The 23,990-nt window shown below is 52.8% G+C and overlaps 1 protein-coding gene across 4 annotated transcripts; it reads right to left on the bottom strand.

Annotated features, from left to right (window-relative positions):
* Positions 1-493: 493 nt before the first annotated feature.
* On the bottom strand, positions 494-21,703 carry PPARD (peroxisome proliferator activated receptor delta). Of its 4 annotated transcripts, none has more exons than XM_087761916.1 (8): positions 21,656-21,703; positions 17,611-17,699; positions 6,651-6,885; positions 5,780-5,931; positions 4,875-5,013; positions 4,055-4,257; positions 3,294-3,747; positions 494-2,894 (listed from the first exon to the last, which is right to left on the bottom strand). In XM_087761916.1, exons 3-8 carry the CDS (start codon positions 6,784-6,786, stop codon positions 2,647-2,649), a joined length of 1,332 nt encoding a protein of 443 aa, XP_087618042.1. In that variant the 5' UTR covers positions 6,787-6,885; positions 17,611-17,699; positions 21,656-21,703; the 3' UTR covers positions 494-2,646. The 4 variants fall into 4 exon arrangements, with proteins under 4 accessions (XP_087618042.1, XP_087618043.1, XP_087618044.1 ...); XM_087761917.1 differs by having other exon boundaries at positions 3,294-3,744; XM_087761918.1 differs by having other exon boundaries at positions 6,651-6,771; positions 21,656-21,673.
* Between the last annotated feature and the right edge of the window lie 2,287 nt (positions 21,704-23,990).

Genomic DNA, 23,990 nt, shown 5'->3' with positions numbered 1-23,990 from the left:
GGGCAAGGCTGGGGGCAACGGTACGGCTTCTCCCGGGGGCCCTCGAACAGAGGGGGGAGCGGGAAGAGTGGGGGGTCTGGAGCTGCTCCCTGCAAACTCTCGGGTGTTCAGACCCGGCCAAGAGCAGAGCCCGGTGCCAGCACATGGCCGGATATCCATGGGGTGGCTATGGCCAGGCTCAGCTCATTGCCCAGCTTCACCCCACAGCAAGGGCCACGGCCAAGATTTGGGGCAACGAGTGCTTGGCTCTGAGGCTGGGACCCCGCTCACGACCACCTCTCATTGCTTTTATGTTTGATGGGAAATGCAGACAGGAAAACCACAGCAGCTACAAGACCTGGGAATCATGGACACCCAGCAATCATGCCAAATCCCTGGAAATCACAGAAAATCCAGAAAATCCCATCACCTCTGCTGGAAACCCTTCCAACAGCAGCAACCCAGGGGCTGAGAGAAATCCCACAAAGAAAGGATGGACACTAAGAGGTTCTTAAATATTTAGTTCAGATTTATTTAAAGTCAAGTCAGTTTGTGGACACTATTTATATTATTAAAAACACTTGGAGGTTTGTACTTCTAGCAAAAATATACATTTCAGTTTGAGGGTTGTTACACTGTTGAGGAGGGAAGAGCAAAAAGTTCCCCAGGTGATGAGTACACAAGTCCTGCATGCTGGCCATGGTGGGGAATGCCACTGGGGGCTTTGGGAAGGGCAAATCCCCCAGGCTCCTTCCAGCACACACTGGCGCCTTCCCCAAGAGGGCTTCAAAGTGCTTTAGAAATGGTAATTTATAATACACCTGCGAGGTAGGGAGGGGAAAGGGCTGGGCAGGCAGAGGGCAGGGAAACTGAGGCAGGGAAAGGAGCCGGAGGGTGGCAGCAGGGGCAGGTTCGAGACCAGCCAGCCCTCTGACATGGAGAGGAAGCCCAGCATTCTTCCCCTTTGTGTTTTAAAGGAATTATTGCACCAGGGAAATCTGCTACCCTGAAGAAGAGGAAAATAAAACTGACTAATTTGCTCCCACAACCCCTCCTTGGGAATATTAATATTTTAAGAAGGCTGCCTGGGACACACGGGACCATGAGCTGCAGATGGGTAAGTGCTGCTTCTTAGGTCAGACACCATCATTCTGAGAGGGGACCGAGCCCTTCCCGTGTCCGTCCTCTCTCCCAGAGCCCAGGTGAGGCAGCCCCCCCATGCAGGGGTCCCATCCCGGGCACAGGCAGCACTGTGGCATTTCACTGCGGCTGCAAGTTGTGAGGTGAAGTCCTAGAATGGCTCTGGGTTTAGGCAGACCTTGAAGCCTGGAGCTGTCCCTGCACTCGGGATGGCAGCAGAGGAGGGCACGGCAGCTTCCCTGACCCGGCTGTGCTTGCCAGGAAGCTCCTGCTCCCTCCCCTTTTATAAATACTTGGCATTTATACTGTGTTTTACAGCTGCAAAGCTCTTTGCAACCAATGCACTAATTAATCCTTGTGCTCCCCTTCCAAGCAGAGAGCAGGTGACAATCCAGCTCCCTTTCACAGAGGGGAAACTGAAGCAGGGCAGTTAACAGACAGGTCAATGCCCTTTCAGCATCATGAGCACTGTGGGCTGGCCGTGGCTTTGCTTTCCACTTGCTGGCATTGCTGAAAGCTTTGTTTGCTCCGGTGCTCACAGGAGCCATGCTGCCAGGGAGCCTCTGCTGCTCACACTGCCCTGCAAAACCCCCAGAGCCCCCCCGGGGCTTGGGAAGGGAGCTGCAGGACAAGCTGCAAGCCCTGCCACCTAAACCCGACCAGTCCTAGGCCTGCCCCTGGCCCTGCACAGACCTTTTTGGTAATTCATATCTGCGCAGAAAAGCCTGGGGAAGCAAACAGATTCTGGCCTCTGCTCTGAAGGTGAATTTTTATGAGTCAAACCCTTTCCCTTCCACCTCCCATCCCTTCGTCTCTCATACTGAGGTGCCGAGGGGCAGGCTTCCTCTGAAACAGGGGTACCAGGAGCAAGGGCTCCCACACAGCACTCAGGGGAAGGCAGAGATCACACAATCCCTCTGGGAGACAGGAATACGCCGCACAGCGAGGGGGGGCTGCAGCTGAGGGTCTCTGCTAGGACAGCCCTACCCATCTGCAAATACTCTGGCTTTTCTTTGGGAAAGACAGAAACATCCTTTCGTTACACTGTCCTAGACTTTACGGCTCAGGACTACGTCTTCGGAGTGCAATATAAAAAAGAAAAGAAAGACACGCTGTAAATGCTGTTGCTGGCCCCACTGGATACCCGCACCACGCTTGGGTCTCCTAATGACCAGAGCATCCCCCACTGTTCCCAAGCTGCCACAGGAACCCACCGTCTGGGCCATGTAAACCGGCCGGCTGCTCCAGAGGCCCCAGAGAGCAGCTGAAGAGCTGGGCCGTAGTAACGGAAACAGTAGCTTATGATTTGCCTTTGTAAATTTGTTAGTGTGTGTTAACGGAAGCCCTGGCCTAGCAGGTGGTGGCTGCAAAATTTTATGGCATCTAGCCCTATGTACCGTATGTCAGGGTCATGTAGAAAAGAGTTTCCAGTAGAAGAAATGGAAGACATGGGAAAAGGTTTTCTTTGTTTCTGTACAAAGAGTCTTGATAGGAATCCATGGCTTCGTTCTCATAAATAACAGGTCCTTAGTACATGTCCTTGTAGATCTCCTGCAGAAGCGGGTGCAGAGACGTCTCTGTCTCCGTCTTCTTGATCTTCTGCACCAGCTGGGCATGCTCCGTCACCAGCTGCCGCAGGTCGGCCATCTTCTGCAGCAGCTTGGGGAAGAGGTACTGGGCATCTGGGTGGTTGGACTGCAGGTGAAACTCCAGCGCTCGCAGGATGTTGTCTTGGATCTCCTCCACCTGCTTCACATTCATCAGGCCAGGACGGTCTGTGGAGAGGAACCACGGTAGCTGTAGTGTTATGGTGTAGCCCCCCAAAGCACATGCTTCTCTTGGGGAAAGGGAGACGGGGACTGAAACCCACCCACCGTGACTCCAACGTCATCAACTAGACAAGGGGAGAAATGTGCCCTTGGACAACATATCCCACAGCAGCCTACAAGGAGATGCCACTTCTACGCTCCTTGTTCTTGGTCCAAGCTTGCTAGGCGTCACCGCCACAAAGAAGCTTTGGTTTTGGAACTGTTCAGTTCTTCTCTTGTCCTCCTAAGATACCCCTGGCTGATCTCAGGGCCAGCTTCAGCTCAGCCCCCCCAGCCCAGCCCCAACCACCTCTAAGTACAGGAGGACTCTTCCCGAGAGTCGCACGGCCAAAAGCACCTGCTCACCTCCGCACAGGATAATGGCAGCCACAAACAGAGACAGGTCACTGTCATCCAGCTCCAGCGCATTGAATTTCACAGCAAACTCGAATTTGGGCTCCATGATCTCATTGAAAGGCTTGCGCAGGCTGCGCAGGAACTCGCGGGTCACGAAGCCGTTCCCATTAGCCACCAACAGCCCATCCTTGTTCATTATAGAAGCCAGCATAGCAAAGATGGCCTCATGCACCCCGTACTTCAGCAGAGTCACTTGGTCGTTCAAGTAGAGGCCTATGAAGCTGGGGATGCTCTTGGCGAACTCCGTGAGCTCCCTCACAGTCTCCACTGTGGTGCACTGGCAGCGGTAGAAGACGTGCACCCCGATCTCCTTGTAGGGAGGAATGCCGTTCACTAGCTGTTTCCAGACCAGCCCCTTTTCCGCCTGCCACAAGGTGTCCATGTCGTGGATCACAAAAGGCTGCTTGACAAAGAAGCAAGCAGTTAGGAACCTGCCGCGGGGACTCAAGATACCAGCTCTGCCAAGGACACTCACATTTGTCTGCCTGTCAGTGCCTGGGCAATCTGCACCCACCCACAACAGCACAAGTCTGAAGAGCAATGGGAATTTTCCCAGCGAGGGGCAGGATGTGTAGAATCCACCTGACTGCAGGTGGGAACTGGTGCATGTGGAACAGCTACAGCAGGAGGGAGATGTGCAGCATCTCCCAGAGAACAGCCTCCCGTGTTGTTTCATGGCCAACCCCACCTGCCCCGCGGAGGAAACTTACTGGGGTGCTGCTGGCCTTCCCGGTCAAGATACCTCTCGCCTTCTTTTTGGTCATGTTGAAGTTTTTCAGGTAGGCGTTGTAGATGTGCTTGGAGAAAGCTTTCAGGTCAGCCACCTGCGGGTTCTGGCAGCTGATCTCACTTGCCGTCAGTCCTGCCACCAGCTTCCTCTTCTCTGCCTCCGGCATGCGGCCAAAGCGGATTGCTGTCGGGGGGGGGGCAAAACTGGCGGGTCAGGACACTGGGGATGATCCCAGGAGATGCGTCCAGGGAGGCAGCAGTCTGCTTTGCCACCGCAGACAGAGGTCTGCTGGTGAACACCTGCAGCTACGCAACACGATGCTCCTCCAGGGCTGCAGCTCCTCTGGCATCAACACCTTCATGAACCAGCCATTACTGCTGCCCTTGCCAACACAACCTCACACTAAGCTCCCATCCCCACTCCTTTGTGCTCTTGCAAAAACTCTGCTCCCCACATAAACACCTTTGCTTGGCCAGGAACAAGACGGTTACACCTGAAGTTTAAAAATCCCAGCACAGAAGAGCAATCTGTGTGTCCAGTTCCCTCTGGGTCAACCCGTAAGGGACAACCATGTGCCAACAGCCAGCCTGCGTGGTGGGAATGAACAGCCCCTTCTCACTCAGAAGGGGATGAAGAGTCAAAGGCTCAAAGCATTGGTTTTGAAAGATGATCCCCTAGCAAGAAGAAAGCCACAGGATAAAGCAAGCTACATACAGCCTCCCCATGCAAACCCTTCACAGAAGGGCAGGTGGCCCTGTGGCACCCAGCCAGCCAGGCCTGTGGATAGTGGTGACGCTTACCGTTATGTGACATGCCCAGCGAGAGGCATTTCTGGAAGCGGCAGTACTGGCACTTGTTCCGGTTCTTCTTCTGAATCTTGCAGCTCCGCTCACACTTCTCGTACTCCAGCTTCATGCGGATTGTCCGGCGGAAGAAACCCTGCAGGCAGGTGGCACAGAGGGGGGCGCGGAGCAGGGGGACAAGGGAACAGCAGTATTAGCACCTGTGGTTTGGGACCAGGCTAGTTTATTATCCCCAGGAGCCTCATGGGGGTTCAGCCGGGTGGGGAGGAGGAGCCCTGGGTCTCTGACACAAACACAGTCTCTATCTCAAGAAGAAGTCGTGTGGTGGGAGAAGGGGGCTGCAGAGGAGGAACCGTGGAGGGCAGCCCACAGTCCGGTGGCGGATACTGCGTGTGTGATACTGCAGGCAGCCAGCAGGGAGGGATGGAGGAACAAGCTGCGGGCCCGCCCCAGCCTGCAGGAATGTCTGGCAGGACCTGGGCCGCTAATGCAGCCCCGCTGGCATCTGCTGTGGGGGAGAGAATTTGAGAGGCAGATCCAAGCTGTGGTCAGTGATCCCAGGCAGATGAACGCACAGCTCACTGCTGATCTGCAGCACAGAAAGCATCTTTAACAGCAAAGTCAGGGTCCCCATGGAGACAGACTGATTTACCTTACAAAATAAAACACGATGGGGCAAGATTTGGGCCATATGTATCTCAGCTGCCTCCCCCAGGACAGTATTTGCGTGCCTGCCTCTATACTCCACACTCTCTAGACAGGTTGCAAATTATTTTTTTACAATCACTCAATCCTGCATCCCTGCTTTGCTGCAAACCTGCTTGTTTAAGAGATTGCGTGCTCCCTGGGGTTTAATCTCTGCTTGGCATTGCTGAACCCAGCCCTCCCCAGGGTGTACGTACCTTGCAGCCCTCGCAGGCATGCACGCCGTAGTGAAATCCCGAGGCTTTGTCTCCGCAGACCCTGCACTCCACGTTCAGTGCTCCCAAGGCCGCCTCCTCGCAGCCCATCTGCAGTTGGTCTGACAGGGAGGGAGAGGAGCTCTGCGAAAGGTCTGCAAACATGCAAAGGGATATGTCCTTTCACGTAGTAGCTGCAAGCCCAGCATAGCGTCGAACTCCTCCAGCCATGGGGCTGACAAGGGATTTCCAGCACTGTCCCAGCCTGCCACTGGCATTGCATCTGGGCAGTTAACCTCTGATATCAGGCACTGGCTGCAGGCAGATGCCATGCACAGAACCAAGAGTGCCCCCAGTGTGCCCAGCAGCTGAGAGGCTCCACATCAATGCTGATTTCTTCCCTCTGGCATTCATGTCTAGGCAATGGAACCCAACCAGCAAATTTTACAATCCCCAGTTGGCAGGCAGCTGGCACAGGGCTGCCCAGCTGGAACGCCTGGGGCTCTGGAGGAGCCTCTTCAGCAGCAACAAACCTTCTCCTCCAGTTCCTACAATCAGTTTGCCCTGAAGACTTCATGAAGCAGCCAGGAAGCATTCTCAGGCACCCTGAGAGTCCTCCCATCTGGGGCACAATGTTACCTTTTAATTTCCATCTCCCAACCCGCTGCCAACAGCTGTGCAGTGACTGCAGCGGAAGAAATAAGCCTCTCCATAACTGAGCTCTTGATGCATTATTTCACAAAGGGAAGAGATTAAAACAAGCCAAACTCCATTCACGGGCAGGTCCTCTGCCCTTTGTAGCTGAGCACACTGCCCAGAGGATGTGGATGCCTGGATGCTCCAGGGACAGACGAGCTCCCACGGCTCCACCCACCTGTGTAGCTGCTCGAAGGCAGCGAGCTGTCTGGTCCTCCGCTTGGGTCTGAGGGTCCACTTGCCACCATCACTGCCTCTTCCTCTTCCTCCTCCTCTTCCCTGACCTCAGGTACTTCCTCCTGTAGTTGTTCCATAATTGATCACCCCTCAGTGCCAAGACTGCAATCCCTGTCATAGCTCTGGCATCATCCGCGTCTACCCAAGATGGACCCTACCAGGCTGTTCCTGCTAGCCTGCGGGACAGAGGGAGAAATGTGCCATGTCAGCTCTGAACACAGAGCATCTCAGCAGCACGGCGGTGTGTAACCACACTAGTCCTGCTCTTCTTTCTCTCCTTATCCAGGGAGACAAGTAGAACCCAGGGCCGGTCACTTTGCACTCTGGTATAAATGCTCTGTAAGACTCAAGGAAGCAAAAGCTCACTGAAATCATATTTAAAGCCCAGCAGACAGAGCCCAGATCACAAACCAGCCCAGATGCCACCCAGGGACCTGGCCTCCCCTGCTTCCAAGTCCCATAACAGAAACACTGCCTCAGACAATGTTCCCCAGAGCCGCTAGCACCCTGGGATGTCACAGTGGTAGCCAAGGCCAGGGTTTGACAGAGCCAACACCACCAGAAAGAAAATTAAGGTAGGTCTGGCTTCACCCTCCATCCCCACCCAGCCAAGGCAGAGCTCACATCAAGGGCAGTGGCTGATCAGGACACAGTGGCTCCATGCCCTGGGTGGGAGATGCTGGGGGAGCAGGGCTCCGTGTGGCAGCAGGCAGTGGCCGAAAGCCCCTGGCCTGTGCGAGCCATCTGCAAGGCTTCCTGCCAGCCCCTGCACTCATGCTCCTTCCCATTACAGCACTGCCGGTTACAGAATTGGTGTTTATTGTCACTCGTCGCGTTGTAACTGGCCCTGGCTCCTCTGCCAAGAGCTGCTGCGTTGAACGTGTTGCTGTTGCTCCACGCAGCTGCTGGGCCGTGCTCAGCCACGGGGTCCAGCGGCATGATCGCGATGGCCGCACAATCCAGCTAGTGTCTTAATTCTGGGTTTCCTGTGGGAGGAACAGCCCCGTCCTCCCTGCCACACACTTCCGCTCCTTGTTTGCCTTAATCCGTCCCAAACAGCCCACAAAAAGCTCAAGCCATGCAAGCGATGCATCCTCAGTACTGTGACCATCGCAGAGCCATTCCCACCTCCCTCCTAACCATGCTTAATCTCACCCGAGCGTCCAGCTCACGCTGCAACATCCTGGCGCTCATTTACCTTGACTCCTAAACTTACTCTTGCTTGAGTAATTAGTATCTCAAGCCCAGTCTATGTAGAGTTGCATCCACTTCCTTAAAGGAGCTATTTTTAAATGGAGAAATATCTATCAGAAAAGCCACTGAAATCCAGCTTCCACCAGGAAAACCTCAAAGCAAATGCAGGCACAAGTTAAACTGATGCAGCACCCTCAAGCCTGCATTAGAGTGAAGTGAGCAAGCTGCTTGCAGGGGACTCGTACAAGGGCAACCCCCAAGCAATAGGATGGTCTAGCCCACGCCACAGCACAGGGCTTGCTGGAGGAGGGCAGCAGTGACCCAGGACTCCCTGGGCTCATTTTCCCTCCTGCAGCAGACCCTCATGCCCAGCACCTTGAACTTGAGCTGCAGCTAGCTCCCTTGGATTTGCTGGAAAGCCATCAGCGCCAAGCAAGGTCAGAGCTTCCTGCAAGATCAAGCAAGCAGCCAAGGGACAGGACAAAGCCTGAAAGCGGGAGGTTGAATGCAAACACGTCACAAAGCCAGGACACCAGTCACCCCCTGGAGCCAGTGCTGCACTGAAGCCTGGGTCTCCCGCAGGCAAGGGGGCTTTGCTTTTCCTCTCCACGCTGCAAATTCAGACTGCAGGACAGATGGCTTTGTTTCAAGCAGAGGTACGTTAGAGGCAATGAGCAAGCACGACCGCCCTGCTCTCCTTTGCAGCAGGAGCAGGCAGACGGGTGCTTAGACAAGGGTAGAGCGCTCCCTTCCCATGCCTCTCTGCAAGAGCACTAAGGGACCATTGAAGGGCTGTGTTATCCTTGGCCTCCTCTCACACATCCCGCACGGTGCGACATGGCACACAGGCAGGAAAACCTATTCATTGGAGATGGAGGGTAACGAGCTTGATCGTTTTGAAGGCTATATATAACTGAATGTACAAGCATCAGGAAAACACTTCTGCCTGGAACAGCAGTTACTGGGGGAAGTTTGTGGCAGGAGAAACCAATCTACAATGGAAAATATATCCAGCAGAAGCTTAATGAGCTTCTTATTAGCTCTTTGTCTCTGTCATCCAGCACAGGCCACTTGCTTTAAACTCAGTGCAGACGGAGCCCTCTGCTTGGCCCCAGATGCCTCACGGCACATTGCCATTGGAATAACATGGACACATTGCTTCAGCTGCATCCCTGGCATGCTGTCCTCCATCTGCTGGGTCTACTCAGGGATGTGTACTGCTGGGATGGCAGCGAGTCTGTGACACGCAGCTTGCTCCCCAAAACCCACCAAAGCAACCCCAAAACTGTGCTTGGAGTTGGTCTGGCTAGAGATGGGCATGCAGCCCTGAGAAGGGGGAAAGCAGAGGGCGAGATGTGCAGACAGCAATGTCAGGCTCCAGCTAAGGCTCCCCATGTGCACGCAGGCATTATGGGAAGGATAAGGACTCAGATCCCACCCTTCAAGAGTGGCTGGAGAGCCAGAGAGAGAAAAACTTTTACCAGAAGGCTCTGAATGCACTGTTTTAACATCTCCTTGCAGGCCAAAAGTACAGGGGCCTGGGCAGAGGGAAGCTGCAAGAGCTGTTTGCACACCTGCCTTTCCCTTAGCCATTCCCCTATTTTCTAAACAACAGAGATAGAGGGAGAGGAGGGGGAAAAAGGGATTGATTTCACACAGGAGGGTGCACCCCCTACCTTCAGCAGATGAAAGGCCAAGGCAGCTGCCACCCAGATGAAAGGCAGGGCACAGGCCGTGCCTGTGCACCCCAGCATGGAGCAAGCTGGCTCAGCAGGGCCCCTGGAGAGATACGGACCTCCAGCCCTCCCCTCTGGGCTGGGGGCAGTGTTGTGGCAGCACGCAGAGACCGTGGAGATTTGCCAAGGTTTCACACATGCTCCTCCATTCCCCTGTGAGCTCCGTGGTTCAGAGTGGGGTATCCTGGGAAGCTGGAGCTCCTGAGAAGTTTGTCTGAACTCTGTCCCTCTGAGCATGAGGAGGGACCTGCCCTGCCAGCACGGCCAAGGGCAGGGTTGTAGCGGCCCTGCATCTTTGTGGAATGGCACCAGGGATGGCTGCATGGATGGCAGAGGATGGCCAAAGGGCCCATCTCAACCCCAGGACCTCTCCATCCGTTTGGCGCCTCCACATCCAGCTGCCAAGCAGGCAGAGCCAGAGGAAGGATAACATGGTCTGCTCCCCTTGGCTAAAAAGCCACCTGCCGGAGCACAGCACACAAGCTTCAAGCTGCAGGAAGAAGGGCAGAGATTCCTGCCTGGTATAGCCACCCCCTTTTTCTGTTTGGCAGCTGTCACAGGGCAGCAATGGAAAGAGAGTACGGAAACAAGGACGGGGACTGTGAATTCCTTCCTAAGCTTCTCCAAAAAACCCGGCAAAGCTGTTTCCCCTCCTCTTCCCACAGGATGGGAACAAGCGAGACAGCAAGCATCTCGTGACTTACTCTGCCCTTGCCTCAATCCCTGTTCCAAAGAGCTTCGATAACCCTGGCTGAGACAGCAGCCTCCCTCCTGGGAGCCTGCAGCTGGCAGAGGGTGGGATTGTTTGCTGGCTCTGGGCTTGGGCAGATGCCTGCTGGCTGCCCCGCTCCCATGATGCAAACAGCACGGGCAACAGGTTTATCTTTACTAGAAGCAGGAGCTGGCGTCTATGCCAAGCTAAACCGTATGGCAGGAATGAGTGGAAGAGACATGGCATAATGAGAGGGGGAAAAAAAACAAGAACAAAAGTTAAAAGTAGACAAATCTTCAGCGTGGACCCCCTGCAAGAAGGCAGTACTTCTCTGGAGCCGACCAAGATCCAAGCCTCCTGTACATCAACCTGCAGCCTATACCCTTTTGGCCTGAGCACTCTTCACCACTGATTAGCATGTAAACCTTGGAGCCAAGTTCAGAGAAGCAGAAGCTGACAAACTGTTGAGGAAGCGCCTGTTTCCCCACAGTCCGTGTGCAGGAAGGGTGGTGGGACGATGTGACAGAGAAGCCCAGTTTCTCACCAGTGTTCAAGTCCCGCACACAGAGTGAAGTGTCACAAGAAGGGGATGTGTGATTCAACGCAGACACCCAGGCACTGGCCGCCAGACAGCCACAAAATAAGATCGAGGAAGTGCTCGTAATTAGAAGGACCTCATCTTTAAACCAGGTGTAGTTTCACTGGTGGTGAGCTCAAACAAGAGGTAATTCCAGCGTGCTCACAGGGGTGAAGCGAGGATGCCCGCCCCCATTTCCCTCCAGAAGAACATACATTTGCTTCTAATACATTTATGCAGATGGGATTGACCAAGTCCCCATTGCAGTCTGGAGCATCACCACACAAGATCCCTCCCTGGAAGACGGGGGTTTCCAGGCAAAGCAAAATGCCAAAAAAGGGTCCAAACCTCCCAAAGGCCAAATCAGAGTTGATCTGCTCAACGTGGTTGTTCAAGTTACTGTAAAAGAGGTCACCAGGAATTGAGAAAGGAAACCAATTTACTGTGGGAGTGCTTCTGGCTTGCGTTTTTATTCCTCTGGACAAAAATATTAGCCAAATTCACAGTTAACAGAAGTGAATCCTTTTGGAATAGGCGAGATGAGAACTCAGCCCACTGTACAGCAGTGCTTTGTGATGTGCAACACATATTGAATCCACAAACAAACACTGAACTGAATCCATAAAAAAAAGTGATTGCCGCTTGTTGGCCATCATTTGCAGATGTCCCTTGGGTTGTTTCACTGATTCTGACATCTGCTGATCAAGTACCAGTTTCTGTTCCTCCTCCTACACGTCAGCTACTACTAATAAAAGCCGAGTAAGAGCTAAGCAGATGCTGCAATACAGGAAAGGTAACTAAGTGCACAAAACAGGAGACACAAACATTGAAAACATGTTTGTTTTTGTTCCTGAAAAATCAACACACCCACTCATTAGCTAATGAGATCTCAGCAGCACTTTCTACCCAAGTGCTTCCTCCCTTACTCAAAATCTTGGCTGCAAGGCAGGCTACATGCAGAAATAAACTACTAGAGCTAGCAAGGAAGAGCCCTTCCACATAGGCCTGGCCAGCACTGACACTCAGGGCCAGATTTTCCCCTTGAAACAGCTGCTCAGATGTTGTACCATGCCCCAGTCCAGTCCTGTGATCTTCTCTCCAATGCTGCTCTGTGCAGGCTACCTGTGTTTCACCAAGTATGAGCCCAGCTGGCTAAGCAGCAGGGTGCTGCTAGAGCTGCTATTGCTGTGTGGCTGCTAATTACTCAGGAACATGTGACAGAGGGTGCAGGAGATTCCCTTGCTTGCCTTGAGCAGCCAGGCTTGCCAAAATGAATCACCCATCTACCGCATGTTTTAACTCACTCACTTCCTGGGCACTGAGGGGGGAAAAAAAAAGCAAAAGAAGTTAAAAAGGTTACAAGACTCGCCAGATTCTTCTCTTTTTGTACCACAATTGGTGCTGTCCCCGAAACCAGGTAACGGTATTTTGCTCCAAAAGGAACTTCCTGCTTTCTCGCCTGGGCTGGGTTTCTTCAGAGAGCAAGAGATAGTGCAAAAATCAGACTTTGGGCAATGAACTCACAACCATGTGCAAAGGGGGCGTTCTGCCAGGCTGCTGTTCTCTTTCAATTCATCCTCCAGGAGCTGCAGACGTCCCTGGCTCCAACAGCTCCAAGCATGCATCAGATGTACTCCGAAATCTTGAGATGGCAGATACTGGGAGAGAGTTAATGCTTCTACAGGAATCATCCCTACACACTTTTCCAGCAGAGAGATTCCCTGCCCTCTTCAGCCTCTGATGAGCCATGCTCTGAAGCTACCTCTTGCAGAACGGGTAACAGCAGGGCAGGCAGCAAAGAGCTGAGCAGTTGTTAGCTCTTATCTGAAGTCCTGCTTCATGACCTTCAGCAAATCCTGTCAACCCCCATACTTCCATTTCCTTCATCATAAAAAAAAAACAAAAAACAAAACCTCCAACCAAAACCCCAAAAACCAAACCCAGGACTTTTACAGTGCTTCCTTCCTGATCCTTTCCTTGCTACATTAGCTCATGGAGACGGCATGTTTTGGAAGCACAGAGGAATACATCAGTGCCAAATGTCATTGTTTATTCCTGTATTACGGATTTTGACACCTGTTTGCAGTCACGCTCGCAAGTCTGGCCTCCCCAACCCCAGGTCAGCACACCACACTGCTTGTGACCATCTTTTCCCTCTGTACATTCCTATATGAAGAGTTTCCAGGATTACTTTCAGCAAACAAACCGGCATGTCTCATCCTGGCAATTGCTGCCTGATGTTTGTGTTTTGCTGTCAACTCAGGACAGCCCAGAGCACCCAGGGGCAGGAGAGGCACATGGGTCTGACCTGCTGCAACAAGGACCACAGCCAGGAAACAAGCAGCTACCAGAAAGGTGACACCACTGGGACTTCTCAGAGCTGGAAATGGCACAGAAGTGTTGCCATTTGAGAAGATCATTAAGTCTGGTAAGGAGAGAGGATCATCCCCACTGTGCCCCAGGGCACAGCAGAGGTGGCCGCAAAGCTGTGGCAATGGTTTGGGAACACGGCTGCAAGCCTAGCGTACATGCTGCTGGGCGAGAGGCACAGAACAGCTTGCATGGGGCTGCTCAGATGGTTAAATGTCTGCAGGGGACTGAACCCACAGTAGGCACCCGCTGCCCAGCCTGGCATCTCCTGTTTATGCTCCTCCAGCAGCCTCTGCCACTGCTCCACAAGTGCTAGCTTTCCCATTCCTGCTTCTTCTCTGCAAGTGCCAGAGAAGCTGTCTGGGACATATTCCCCTTTCCTTTACCATCCCAAAGGCGAGGAGGTTGGCGGCTCAGAGAACCCACTGACCCACTGTAAGCTGATGCTTTCCAAAACTCGTGAAATCCTCCTGCACATTACTCCAGGGCACTCAGTTTACTTACAGACCCCTTGTCCTCCCGAACGTGAGCAGGACACGTGGAAGGATCTGGTTTCAGGAACGTCAGTAATTATAGAACAGGGCTGATGAAGGAGGAACCACATGGGAACAGCAACAACACTTCCCAAGGCAAACGGTCGGCACAGGGTGTTACAGGCTCAGAGCAGCATTTAAATGGAAAACCAGGAAAGCAGCAAGCAGAACAAGCTGTCACTGCAAACAGGAGCACTGGTGGCAGTGAGTAAGGCCGTCATTTGGCAGCGCTGTGTGCACCAGGACACATCTTAGTTCTCCCAAAAGCCTCAATGTCCCTGGGACACCAGCAAGCTTAACCCCTGCTTTGCACAGGGCAATCAGCTCCCCAGAAAAGCAATGAGGGGTAGAAAAGTAGCAGCAGGCCAATGCATCGCTCTGGATCATGCACACTTGCGTGCAGCCTGCCATCTGGAGCCAAACACTCAGTAGGCCATTAAGTTTTACTGCTAGGCTGCCAGTGCTCCCAGATCCAGGAAAATGCCCACAAAAACAGTAGCGAGCCTTCCCTTCTTTGCAGCAACTGAGATTTTAGATCCCATGGGCTAACCAGGAAAAAAAAAAATCCACCGGCCTGTAAGTTTTGTTATGCTTACACTTGTACTCCCAGAAAAGTGCTACCGGTTTTGTAGACCTTAGCAAAATATCCTGGGCACCAGCCGTGCCGCTCTGATCCCAGGACACAGCTGACAGTGAGTGATTATGTCCAGGCACAAGTTCAGATGATTCAGCAGGGCCTGGGAACGTACGCACCAAAATGGTTAGAACAAATCACCATGTTCGCTGCATCTCCATTTCAACCAGAGAGCAGGAAAAAAGAGGGAGTCTGAGTTTGACTGCATACATGTCTGTACAGAAAACTCCAGACAACATTACAATAACTTTGTTACACAAAGTAGTTCAACACCCTCTTAGGGAACTAGAGGGGAATGATGTTTCCTTACTATTTTTGGCCATATTCACACAGCAAGAGCCAACTGTAGGAACAGAGGTTTCCCTGCGTTTTCAGCAGCGATATGAGCAGCGATCACGTCAGCATGATCCTGCCAAGACTCCTCTGCCAATTAGAGGACTGCAGTGTGCTCTGACCATTTGGATTTCCACCTCAACCCCTAGAAAACAAAACGCTCGAGCAAACCATTAGCACCTTTCATAACATCCTCATGTCTTTGGCACTGTCTTGGGGGTACGGAGAGAGCAGCAGAGGTACACAGCGAGCCAGTGACTACCACTTCCCGACACAGCCAGCTGCTGGGAGCTCAGCGGGCTCCACCAGCCCCAGCCCCAAGCTCACGCTCACCAACAACCCTTTTCCAGAGACCCCCGTGTCTCTAAGTCCCACAACATAACACCTACCCCACGGACATGAGAACCCACAGATTTTTTGCAGAGACGTGGGTCTCTGACCATCAGCCCTCGTGGGGTTGACAGCTTTCAAGGTCCAACAGCTCTAGCAGAATCTATATAATCAACTTAAAGGTGAAAAGTAGATTTGGGCATTGTCAGAAATATTCCAGATTTGCCTTAAGATGAAATCAAGAGTTGCATTAAAAAAAATGTTTGTAAAATGTCAGGCAGGATAGGGATTTGAGCTTAGGTTCCCATCACCGAGGTGACTGCACAAAACACTGCTTATTTTGAAGCCACCTCACCCATCCTCTCTTTGGCCTGACAAAGCCTTTCCTAATGAGACATTCATTAGGCAGTAGTATGGTTCACTGTAAAGTTTGTCTTAACAGACCATCAAAGAAATGCTTCCATATCAGCTCAGGTAGGAAAGCTCATCTGCCCTTTTAAACCACCAGAGCTGTTCCCTGTCTCCATTCCACATCTCTCTTACGAGGCTGAATGTGCATGTTCTGTTTTTTGCTATTCCAAGTTCCAGTTTCGAGACCAGGGCAAACCAGAAAATGCAACATGAGGGCAATGATTCTGGTTAGCACAGACATTATCTGTCTGTTGCTATCCACAAGCCTTAGAGAGATGCTCTGGCTTGACCCAGCACCATGAGAAATGTTTGTGTTTCTGGCTTATGCTTTCATCCTGCTATCTCCTCCCTGGTCAGGATTCCCTTGCAAACCACAGCCTCTGCAAAACCCACACTTTCAAGCAGAACCTGTCCACAGGGATCCCCAGGGAAGCACCCTGACACACACTTGTACGTCGGAGCCCTTTGCAAAGCCAGTTTGAAAGACCTGACCCGAATGATCTCAGATGTTCACAGGCTCTTGGCTAAGTCATATGGGCATCAATTGTTCCACTACAAACGCTGCTTTGGGAAAGTAATTTCCTAGGCATTCTGCCAATGCAAGTGCATTTCAGAGTATAAAATAAAAAAAAAGAAATTAGTTCTGCAGAAAAATCTTATTTGTACTCACTATGGAAATCACTTCTGCTTGTCTAGACTTTTGCAGAGTCTCCAAAATTACTGCACCAGCGACAAGCAGTGTATATCTGAACAGTGACACTTCTAGAAAGGCAGAAATTGCTCTGCAGTGCCTGATGAGAAAGTAGCTACACAGCCGGACAAATCTGTGGGTATCAGCAAGGGCAGTTGTTCCTGCTATAAAGCAAGGGAGCCAATACAAATCACAAAATAAACCAATATCTCTAAAAGTTCATAGTCAGGGCAAGCCAGGCTGGGTTCTGGCAGCAAACAACCTCTCAGGCATAAGCACTGTAACATCATTGCATGCAATTAAAAAATCATTTGCATGAAGGAGCCCAAGAGTCTCTTGTCGTGCTAATTCCTCGGTCTCTATGAACATTTGCAGATTTCCAGTTCATAATTCAATAGCCACAGATGAAATATTCCCCGAAAGGCAACAAGATGTACTGTACAAAAATACATATTTGTCAACAGGCAACAGGCTAGAGAGATGGAGATCATTAACATCAGTAAGCAATTTTGTACAACAATGCTCATCTGATCAGCAAAGCCTCATGCGGCTCATTACAAAATCCTCTCCGCATGCTGCGAAGATCCTTGGAAGCCCATGTCATGAATGCCAGAACAGGGACAGCACAGCAGTTGCACAAACTTGACACAGAAAACCACGTCTCTGTCCAGCTAAACACCTTAGATGTGTGTTGAGGCAAAAATAAATCCACTCCCTATGCACAGACAACCACATGAACCACAGAAGCTACATGCAGCATCTGGGTGCAGGGTGACCGCAGGGAAGACTTTCAGGCATCACTTCAGAGGTCTGCAGGCCGGACAATGTCCCCCCCCAGGCTGTGTTGACCACCTCCTCAAAACCCCTGTCCCAGCTCGGCTGTAACCTGCTCAGCTTTGTCCGAGTAAGGCAGTTACATAGCAATAGACGGTATCGGCACTGCTGCCAGATCACGTGTCTGGATCGTTAGGTGATTGTTTACCCAAGTACGGTCCCTGATCTCATGTGTGCTCCCCAATCTAGAAGAGCCAATTTCAGTTGTAAAAAAAAAAAATTGAAAAAAAAAATCAGTGAAATAATAAAATATTATGTTCCTATACTTTGAAGGTAACAGTCAGCTTAGAAGAACAGGATTAGACCATGATACTCAGAGCTTACTCCTAAGCATAATCCATAAAGATTGTATTCAGAAACTGAACAAAAATAAGGCATAGAATTTAAATTTAAAAAGAAATTTAAGGAAGTTTAAGCTTGTAGACAAAAGTGAAACTTGCTGAAAGCAAGCCACACTTCCTAGGCTCTTCCCTATCCCAAGTTTTTAAAAACATACATATGATAAGTGCTTTGGTAGATTGCCCGCGTGCGAAAGAGAAGGGTTACCTCTCCAGAGCAGCTGTCCCTGTCTGCCTGTCGCTGAAAGCCACCGTTCAGTTACCATGTCAGCACGAAGAGCTGAAAACCGAAGTAATCTGCAAGAGAACACAACACGAATTTCCACGGCTGTGCTGAAGGCCAGATATTTATGCCACTGGGAGAACTGGGCTGGATCCAGCGACAGCTCTGAAATTTAAACAAACACTCCCTCTACCGCATGCTGAAACCATAGGCTGAGGTGACTCCTCTCATGCTGTGGGAAGGCAGGGGAGCAGCCGCCGCATGGTGTCTGCAGCCATCTCCCCTGGGGTCCTGCAAACCAGGAGGTAGAGCAAACCATTGGGTGTCCCAACAGAGACGGCCCCAAACCCTGACACCAGGCTTTGAGCATCAGGATGTCACCTTTGCTTTGTCACCCGCAGCCCCAGGCCAATGACCCTGAGCTTTTATGACAAGGCATGAAGTTGATGCTAGAAAAAGGTCTATGGTGGCCATAAGGTGGCTTGTTTACTCAGCTTGCTTAATCCACCTTTAAGAGGCTGCCAGAAAGTTACTGCAACTTTCATGAACTTCCCTCTCGGGTGGCTGAAACTTAAGGATTCGACAGAGTTCATTCACTCTTCTTGGTTTTCCCGATAACTTTGCAAATAGCCTTGTACAAATTTCAGGCTCAGGAGAGCAGTAAGAGACCAACGCTGGGAAAAAAAAAAAAAGGCTTCTGAGGCTTTGAACTAGAGGACTTAGAGAAAATATGTTCTATTTTTAGACATAGTTATGCAGACTAACTGGACTAACATATTCAACAAAGATGTTGTGAACATGATGCTACTTGAACCCATGTACCCTCCCCGATATTACCCTAGCTTAGCTGCTCCTCCCACCCTAATCGAAAAGCCCCGTTTCATATTGCTACCTCCAACATGGATGACTTGCAAGGCAGCTGAGCACTGGCAATGAACCTGGCATCGCCAGCCCCCCGCCAAGAGGGGCAGCTTGGCAGGCAAGCCGACAAGTTCAGGGCAGAGTGTGAATCCCACCCAGTGCCACATGCTGTCCTGCATCTCCCGGGTCTGACATGGCACCAGGAGCTACAGCTGCTCAGAAGAGGAAGAAAAAGCAAATCCCCTGCCCCAAAAAGCCGAGGCTCCTGGAACACTAGCACGAGTGGGGAGGGTATTTCCTATGCTGCCAAGCAGCCCAGGTACATCCAGGGGAGGGCATGAGTGTGATATTGAAAAAAATAACCCCAGTCCCTTGCATTGGAGCATCATTTGCATCAGGATTGCTCTTTCTTGTCGTCAGCGATATAAAAATCACAGCCACCCTCGAAGAAAGCGATTGCCCTCAGTTTACAGGCAGGGGGGCTGAGACCTGAGCTGAGACAAGCCTGCCTGAAGGTCAGCTGGTGAGGGAAGGAGCACAGATCCAGCGCCCAGCCCTCTGCTTTAGTGGGGGCCATAAAACTGCACACAGTAACTTCACTTTCACAGCAGGACACTAAAGCTACAGCAGGTTTCTCATCCCCTCCCTCCCGAAATGGAAGGTAGTTTTTCTAAACACTCCAGACAAAGATTTTCTTTAACCTTCCTGATGAGGAACAATAATAAAGTCATTACAACCCCACTGGCACATCAGGAGGGGTCTTTCTTCATCTCCAGCAATAAAGTCTGTCCCTGATTCAGTAACAAAGTATTAATGTTGACACTGTCAACAAGGGCATGAATCACACCCCGGGAGCGCACAAATCACACCCTGAGCTCTCTCTCATTGCAGATCAGAGTGCTTTACTGTTGCTGCTGCCAGAGATCTAAGAATTAAAACTAAATTACTGGCTCACGTCGTCCTGCTCATAGCTAAATGCCAGGGCATGCTGCGTCATCATCACACACAAGGCAATACTTGCACCAGCTCAGCAGGGCACAGAGGGAACCTGCCAGCACACCCCTCCTGAAAGCTTCCTCTTGCATCCCTGGCTGACACATGATAAGTCACATAGAAAACTCCCACCTCGGCACAGCCTGGAGCACGTTTGTACCAGGAGGGGAAAGGGATTCTCCGCTGAAGGCAGCAAGGCAGTTTGCACGAAGAGAGACAGCAGGAGGAGGGCCAAGCGGAGCAGAAACGAGAAACGGGACATGGGCTGCCTCAACCAGCAGGTCACTGGTTCAAGAGATCAACATTGCTACTGGCCTTGGGAATCCAATTTATGGAGTGGCCACAGCTGCATCCTCTTTCCATGCTCAGATCCCTCTGCATCGCCACAATGGACATTGCCAGGACCCTACAGCACGTCCAAAGCCGGCTTGCCTTTCTGCCCACCCACGGCCCATTCACAGGGGGCTCAACAGACTGATTCCTTCCTGCAAGCACAATTGTCCCTCACGTGCAAGAAGCCTCCAAGCACAGCTGTTGAAGGGTAAGGTGGCCAAGGATAAGTTACACCAGGACGCTGTTTGAAGCCACACAGATACAATGCAGTCGATGACAGACAGAGGCTTTGGGAAAAGCATAGATGGCATCGTCACAGAGGGTGTGTATTCTCTCCTGCTTCACTGACAAGCTGCATCTTCAGCTGCTTTTCCTCTCTGTGCCTTGATTTTCCATCCAGGGACACTAAAACACACCTACTTCGTAAATAGGTTTTGAACCTTAATTCACTGGTTTCTGTAAATAGGTTGGAGGCTCTCTGATCATAAACAAATAGGACTGTTAAACATCATTTGAGGTGAAGTCAGTGCACACAAACTTTTGGAAGTATAATGAAGCCAGGATGCCTTTTGACCACACAAAAAAGGGGAGGTCAAAACTCATCTGGGGAGGAACAGTTCAATGTAACAACAGGATCCTTGTTGATTATAATAGCAGAGCTTGGAGCTAGCCAACAAGGAAGGAGAAAATGTAACAGGTTGGTAGAACGAAACAAAGGAGGGAAGCAGGAGGTGAAAGAAAATTAGGTCTCTTGCTTCAAGGTCCTGCCACCTACTTCTGCATACTCCCCTACCTTTCACCTAGGACTTTTTACAAGTGCTTTTAAAGCTAATTAAGAGTTACACTCAACCCAGCCAGCATGCAGGTACCACCTTCCTGCATTCGGCTACGAGCGTTCGCAGCGCAGGACAAGCAACCTCATGCAGAACTCTCAAGTGCTTTAGAGCCACTATTTAATAAAGGCAGCAGTACTCCTACTTTATAGGTGGAAAAAGCACGGCACAAAAAGTAAACATCTTTTATCGGGGATCTCAGGGAAAGCAGGAGCAGAATGTGGAGATACGACAGATGAGAAAAGAACTTTCAGATCCTTTCTCCTCGAGCAACCCCTCACCCCATGCACAACAGATGGACCATCCTGACCCTCTTTCTTCTCCTCCTTCCAGCCCCAGCAGTGCCCCTCACTGGTACCCTAAAGCCAGAGGCCAATTCCCCCTGTGCCACCCCGCTCCTGGAAGAGAAGAAAGGCAGACTGTCCCTCTGCCCCAGCCTCCCCGGTTTGGGCCATGTCCCATCCTCCATCTTCCCTGATTTCCCAAGCAGGAATGAGAGCTTGCACCCTCAAGTCACAGATGTGTCCCTACCCTCCCCGCCTCCTCCAAATCACTGCCCCCCCAAAGTCCCTCCCTGCCTCTTCGATGCTCAGACCCGTGCCGCCAGAGCTCCGGGCCCTCAGAGAGCCCCCATGCACCCCCATCTCCTCAAACCCACACCCACAGAGAGCCCCTGTCCCCAGCCTCACCCCCCTGCTCCTCGTTACCCCCATCCCGCAGCACAGCCTGCCCCCCCCCACCCTGCCTCCTACCTTGTCCCCCACCTTCAGTGTCCCGTGTCCCCCACAGACCCCACCCCTGCTGTCCCACACCCCCTGTCCCTCACATACCCCTATCCCCGCTGCCCCACACGCCTGCGCCCCTACCACCCACATGCCCCATACCCCCGCCCCTGTCCCCCACAGACCCCCTGCGCCACACCGTGCCCCTGTCCCCGCGTGTCCCGTCCCCCCGTGTCCCCACCGACGCCGCGGAGCCCCCCGCCTCCCCACGGGCCTCGCACCGCTCACCTCCCACGGCGGCCCCGCTCCCGGCCCGCCGCTGCCCCCCCCCGCCGCCGGCGCCCCAGCTACCACCCACCCCCGCACGTCACTGCGCCCGCCCTGACGCCACCGCATACCCAACGCCCCTCAGCCAATCGCCGCCGCCGGGAAGTCGTTACCGCATCACCACGGCAACGGCCCAAGCCCGCCCCGCCCCGCCGCGCGGCGCTGCGCCCCCTGGCGGGCGCGGCCGACACTCTCACCCCACCCCCGGCGGGCGCGGGGCCTCATGGGAAATGTAGGCGGTGCTCGCGAGACATGCTGGGTAGGGATCGTGGGGATGGAGGCGCAAAATGGCGGCGGGCGACGGTTTCTGGCTGCCGCAGGCTCCCCCGGACGGGTCCCCAGCGGCCGGGGGAGCCCGCGTGGTCCCTGTTCCCCCTCGGCGTCACGGCCACCCTGTCCCCGCACCTGCAGGCTGCCCCGCCGCGGCTGACAGGCACCCGCTGCTAGGCCCAAGCCTTCCCCCGGGGCCCCCGCCGCTGTGGAGGGAGAGGGGGCCGCGTCTGTGCTGCGCGGGCTGGGGGGAGCTTGTGTCCTGCCTGCAGACGTGAGGGCAGAGGGGACGGCAGCCTCCCTGGGAAACCCCCGCTGAACCCTCCCGGGTCAGGCGGGTCGTGGCTGTAACTGGGGACGTGTCTCGGAGAGGAAAGCCCCGGAGGCGGCGCTGAGCGTGTCGCGGGCAGAGCGGCTAGTCCGGAGGGACCAGAAACGGAGCCGGGCACATGCCGCCGAGCCCTCACCGGGCAGCCCTGTGCAGGAGGCCCGGCAGTAACCAGCATGCTCCAGCCCACACCGTGGTGGAATGGGGAGGGAATAGGAATTTGTCTCGGGCAATGAAACTGGGACTCGAGGTCCAAAGAGCTGCGGACACCAGCTCTGCCAGGCCAGGTGTTCCGTTGGATGCTACGGGACCACTACGACACAGTGCTCGAGGTGCCTGCGGGAGCTCTGGGGCTCTCCCCTATCTGAGCCCCTGGCTGCTTTCTGCCTGCTCAGGGCTACATCAGCTGCCTGCTGGAGGTGTTGCAAGCCTTCTGCTGTTAATGCTGTTACTTGAGGTCTAGGATGGAGCTGATTTTATACCTTCATACCCTAGGTAAACCACAGCAGTGGCTAATCTGATAAGTGATGTTATGTTTAAAAAGCACAGGCCCTGTTCCCATTATGGTTACTTGAGGAGCAGTACGGAGCTCAGATGATGCCTCTCTAATGCAGATGTAACCACAATTAGGATTTAGCCTGTCCTTCCTGAAAATGTGGAACCCCAGGCCAGTGTACCAGGACAGAAGAGTTTGGGCTGAGCTGCGGGCTTGGAGCTGCAAAAGATTAGTGTAGAAAGCATCAAGGTTTGTATCTGACTCTGCAAATGCTCACACACATGACGTTACCCTACAGAGAACTCCAGGTTTCCCACAGGGGACCCCCACAGATGTGCAGACCCCACACACACCCACACTGGTGCAGGGGTGGGATGGTGGGAGCAGCAGAGAGCTGCTCTTTCCCAGCACCTCCGTGAGCTATGCTTGTGCTCCTGCTGCAGGAGTTTATTCTTAGTTGGAGGCACTGGGGCGCACGCCAACGGTGCACATCAACTGCTGACTTAGGCAAGCTCCAGCCCTCGGTTGGCTGCTCTGGGAAGATGAGACAGATCCAGGCACATCCAGGCCTGGCGGCAGATCAAAGGCAGGTGCTGACACTGGTTCCAGCTGTTCCTTCCACGCCTGTCCTCGCCTGCGGCAATTAATGTATAGCTTTTTGCCGTATGGGAACCTGGCTCTCGAGAGGAAAAGCAATGCTCTGGTGAGCTGCTTTAAGGAGGAATGATGCAGTCCCAGAGTTGGTGAAAAGCAATGACACTGTCAGTGGCAGGGATGCAGCCCTATGTCCCCTGGGGGCTGTGCAGAGGATGAGAGTCCTTGTGACAAGGCTGTGGCATGGAGCCACGGAGACGGGTGGAGGTTGCCCTTTTCCTCCCTGCCTAGGTGTGGCATGGCACATACCTGTCCTGATGCCTGATCAGGGGCGAGATTGGGCTAATGAAGCTGACGCGGGAGGATGCAGTCTCCCATCAGTGCAGTTCCACCCAGCCCATTTCCTTCCCAGTAGAGACTGGCGTTTGGCAACCTCCCTGTTCTTGCTCTGCCTGTGGATCACACGGACCAATGAGCAGCTTTGCCAGGGTCACCCTGGGAGGCTGCAGTCATTCATACCACGGCTCTCATGCGCCTCGATGAAAGAGAGCCCCAGCCTCCAGTGCAGTATGTTGGGAAGGTCTCACTCCATCAGAAAACCTGTGCAG

Source organism: Nipponia nippon, unplaced genomic scaffold (genome assembly GCF_047370975.1).
Source record: "Nipponia nippon isolate SJK-2023a ecotype South Korea unplaced genomic scaffold, ASM4737097v1 scaffold_25, whole genome shotgun sequence".
NCBI lineage: Eukaryota > Metazoa > Chordata > Aves > Pelecaniformes > Threskiornithidae > Nipponia > Nipponia nippon.
Note: the sequence above shows the minus strand (reverse complement) of the source record. Positions and strands in the feature narration are given on the sequence as shown.

Coding starts and splice junctions, on each gene's coding strand:
- PPARD (XM_087761916.1), bottom strand. CDS start 6,786: ATGGAACAACTACAGGAGGAAGTACCTGAGGTCAGGGAAGAGGAGGAG. Junction 5,932..6,650: donor GCCTTCGAGCAGCTACACAG/GTGGGTGGAGCC, acceptor GCATGTTTGCAG/ACCTTTCGCAGAGCTCCTCT. Junction 5,014..5,779: donor ATGCCTGCGAGGGCTGCAAG/GTACGTACACCC, acceptor ACCTGCCTGCAG/GGTTTCTTCCGCCGGACAAT.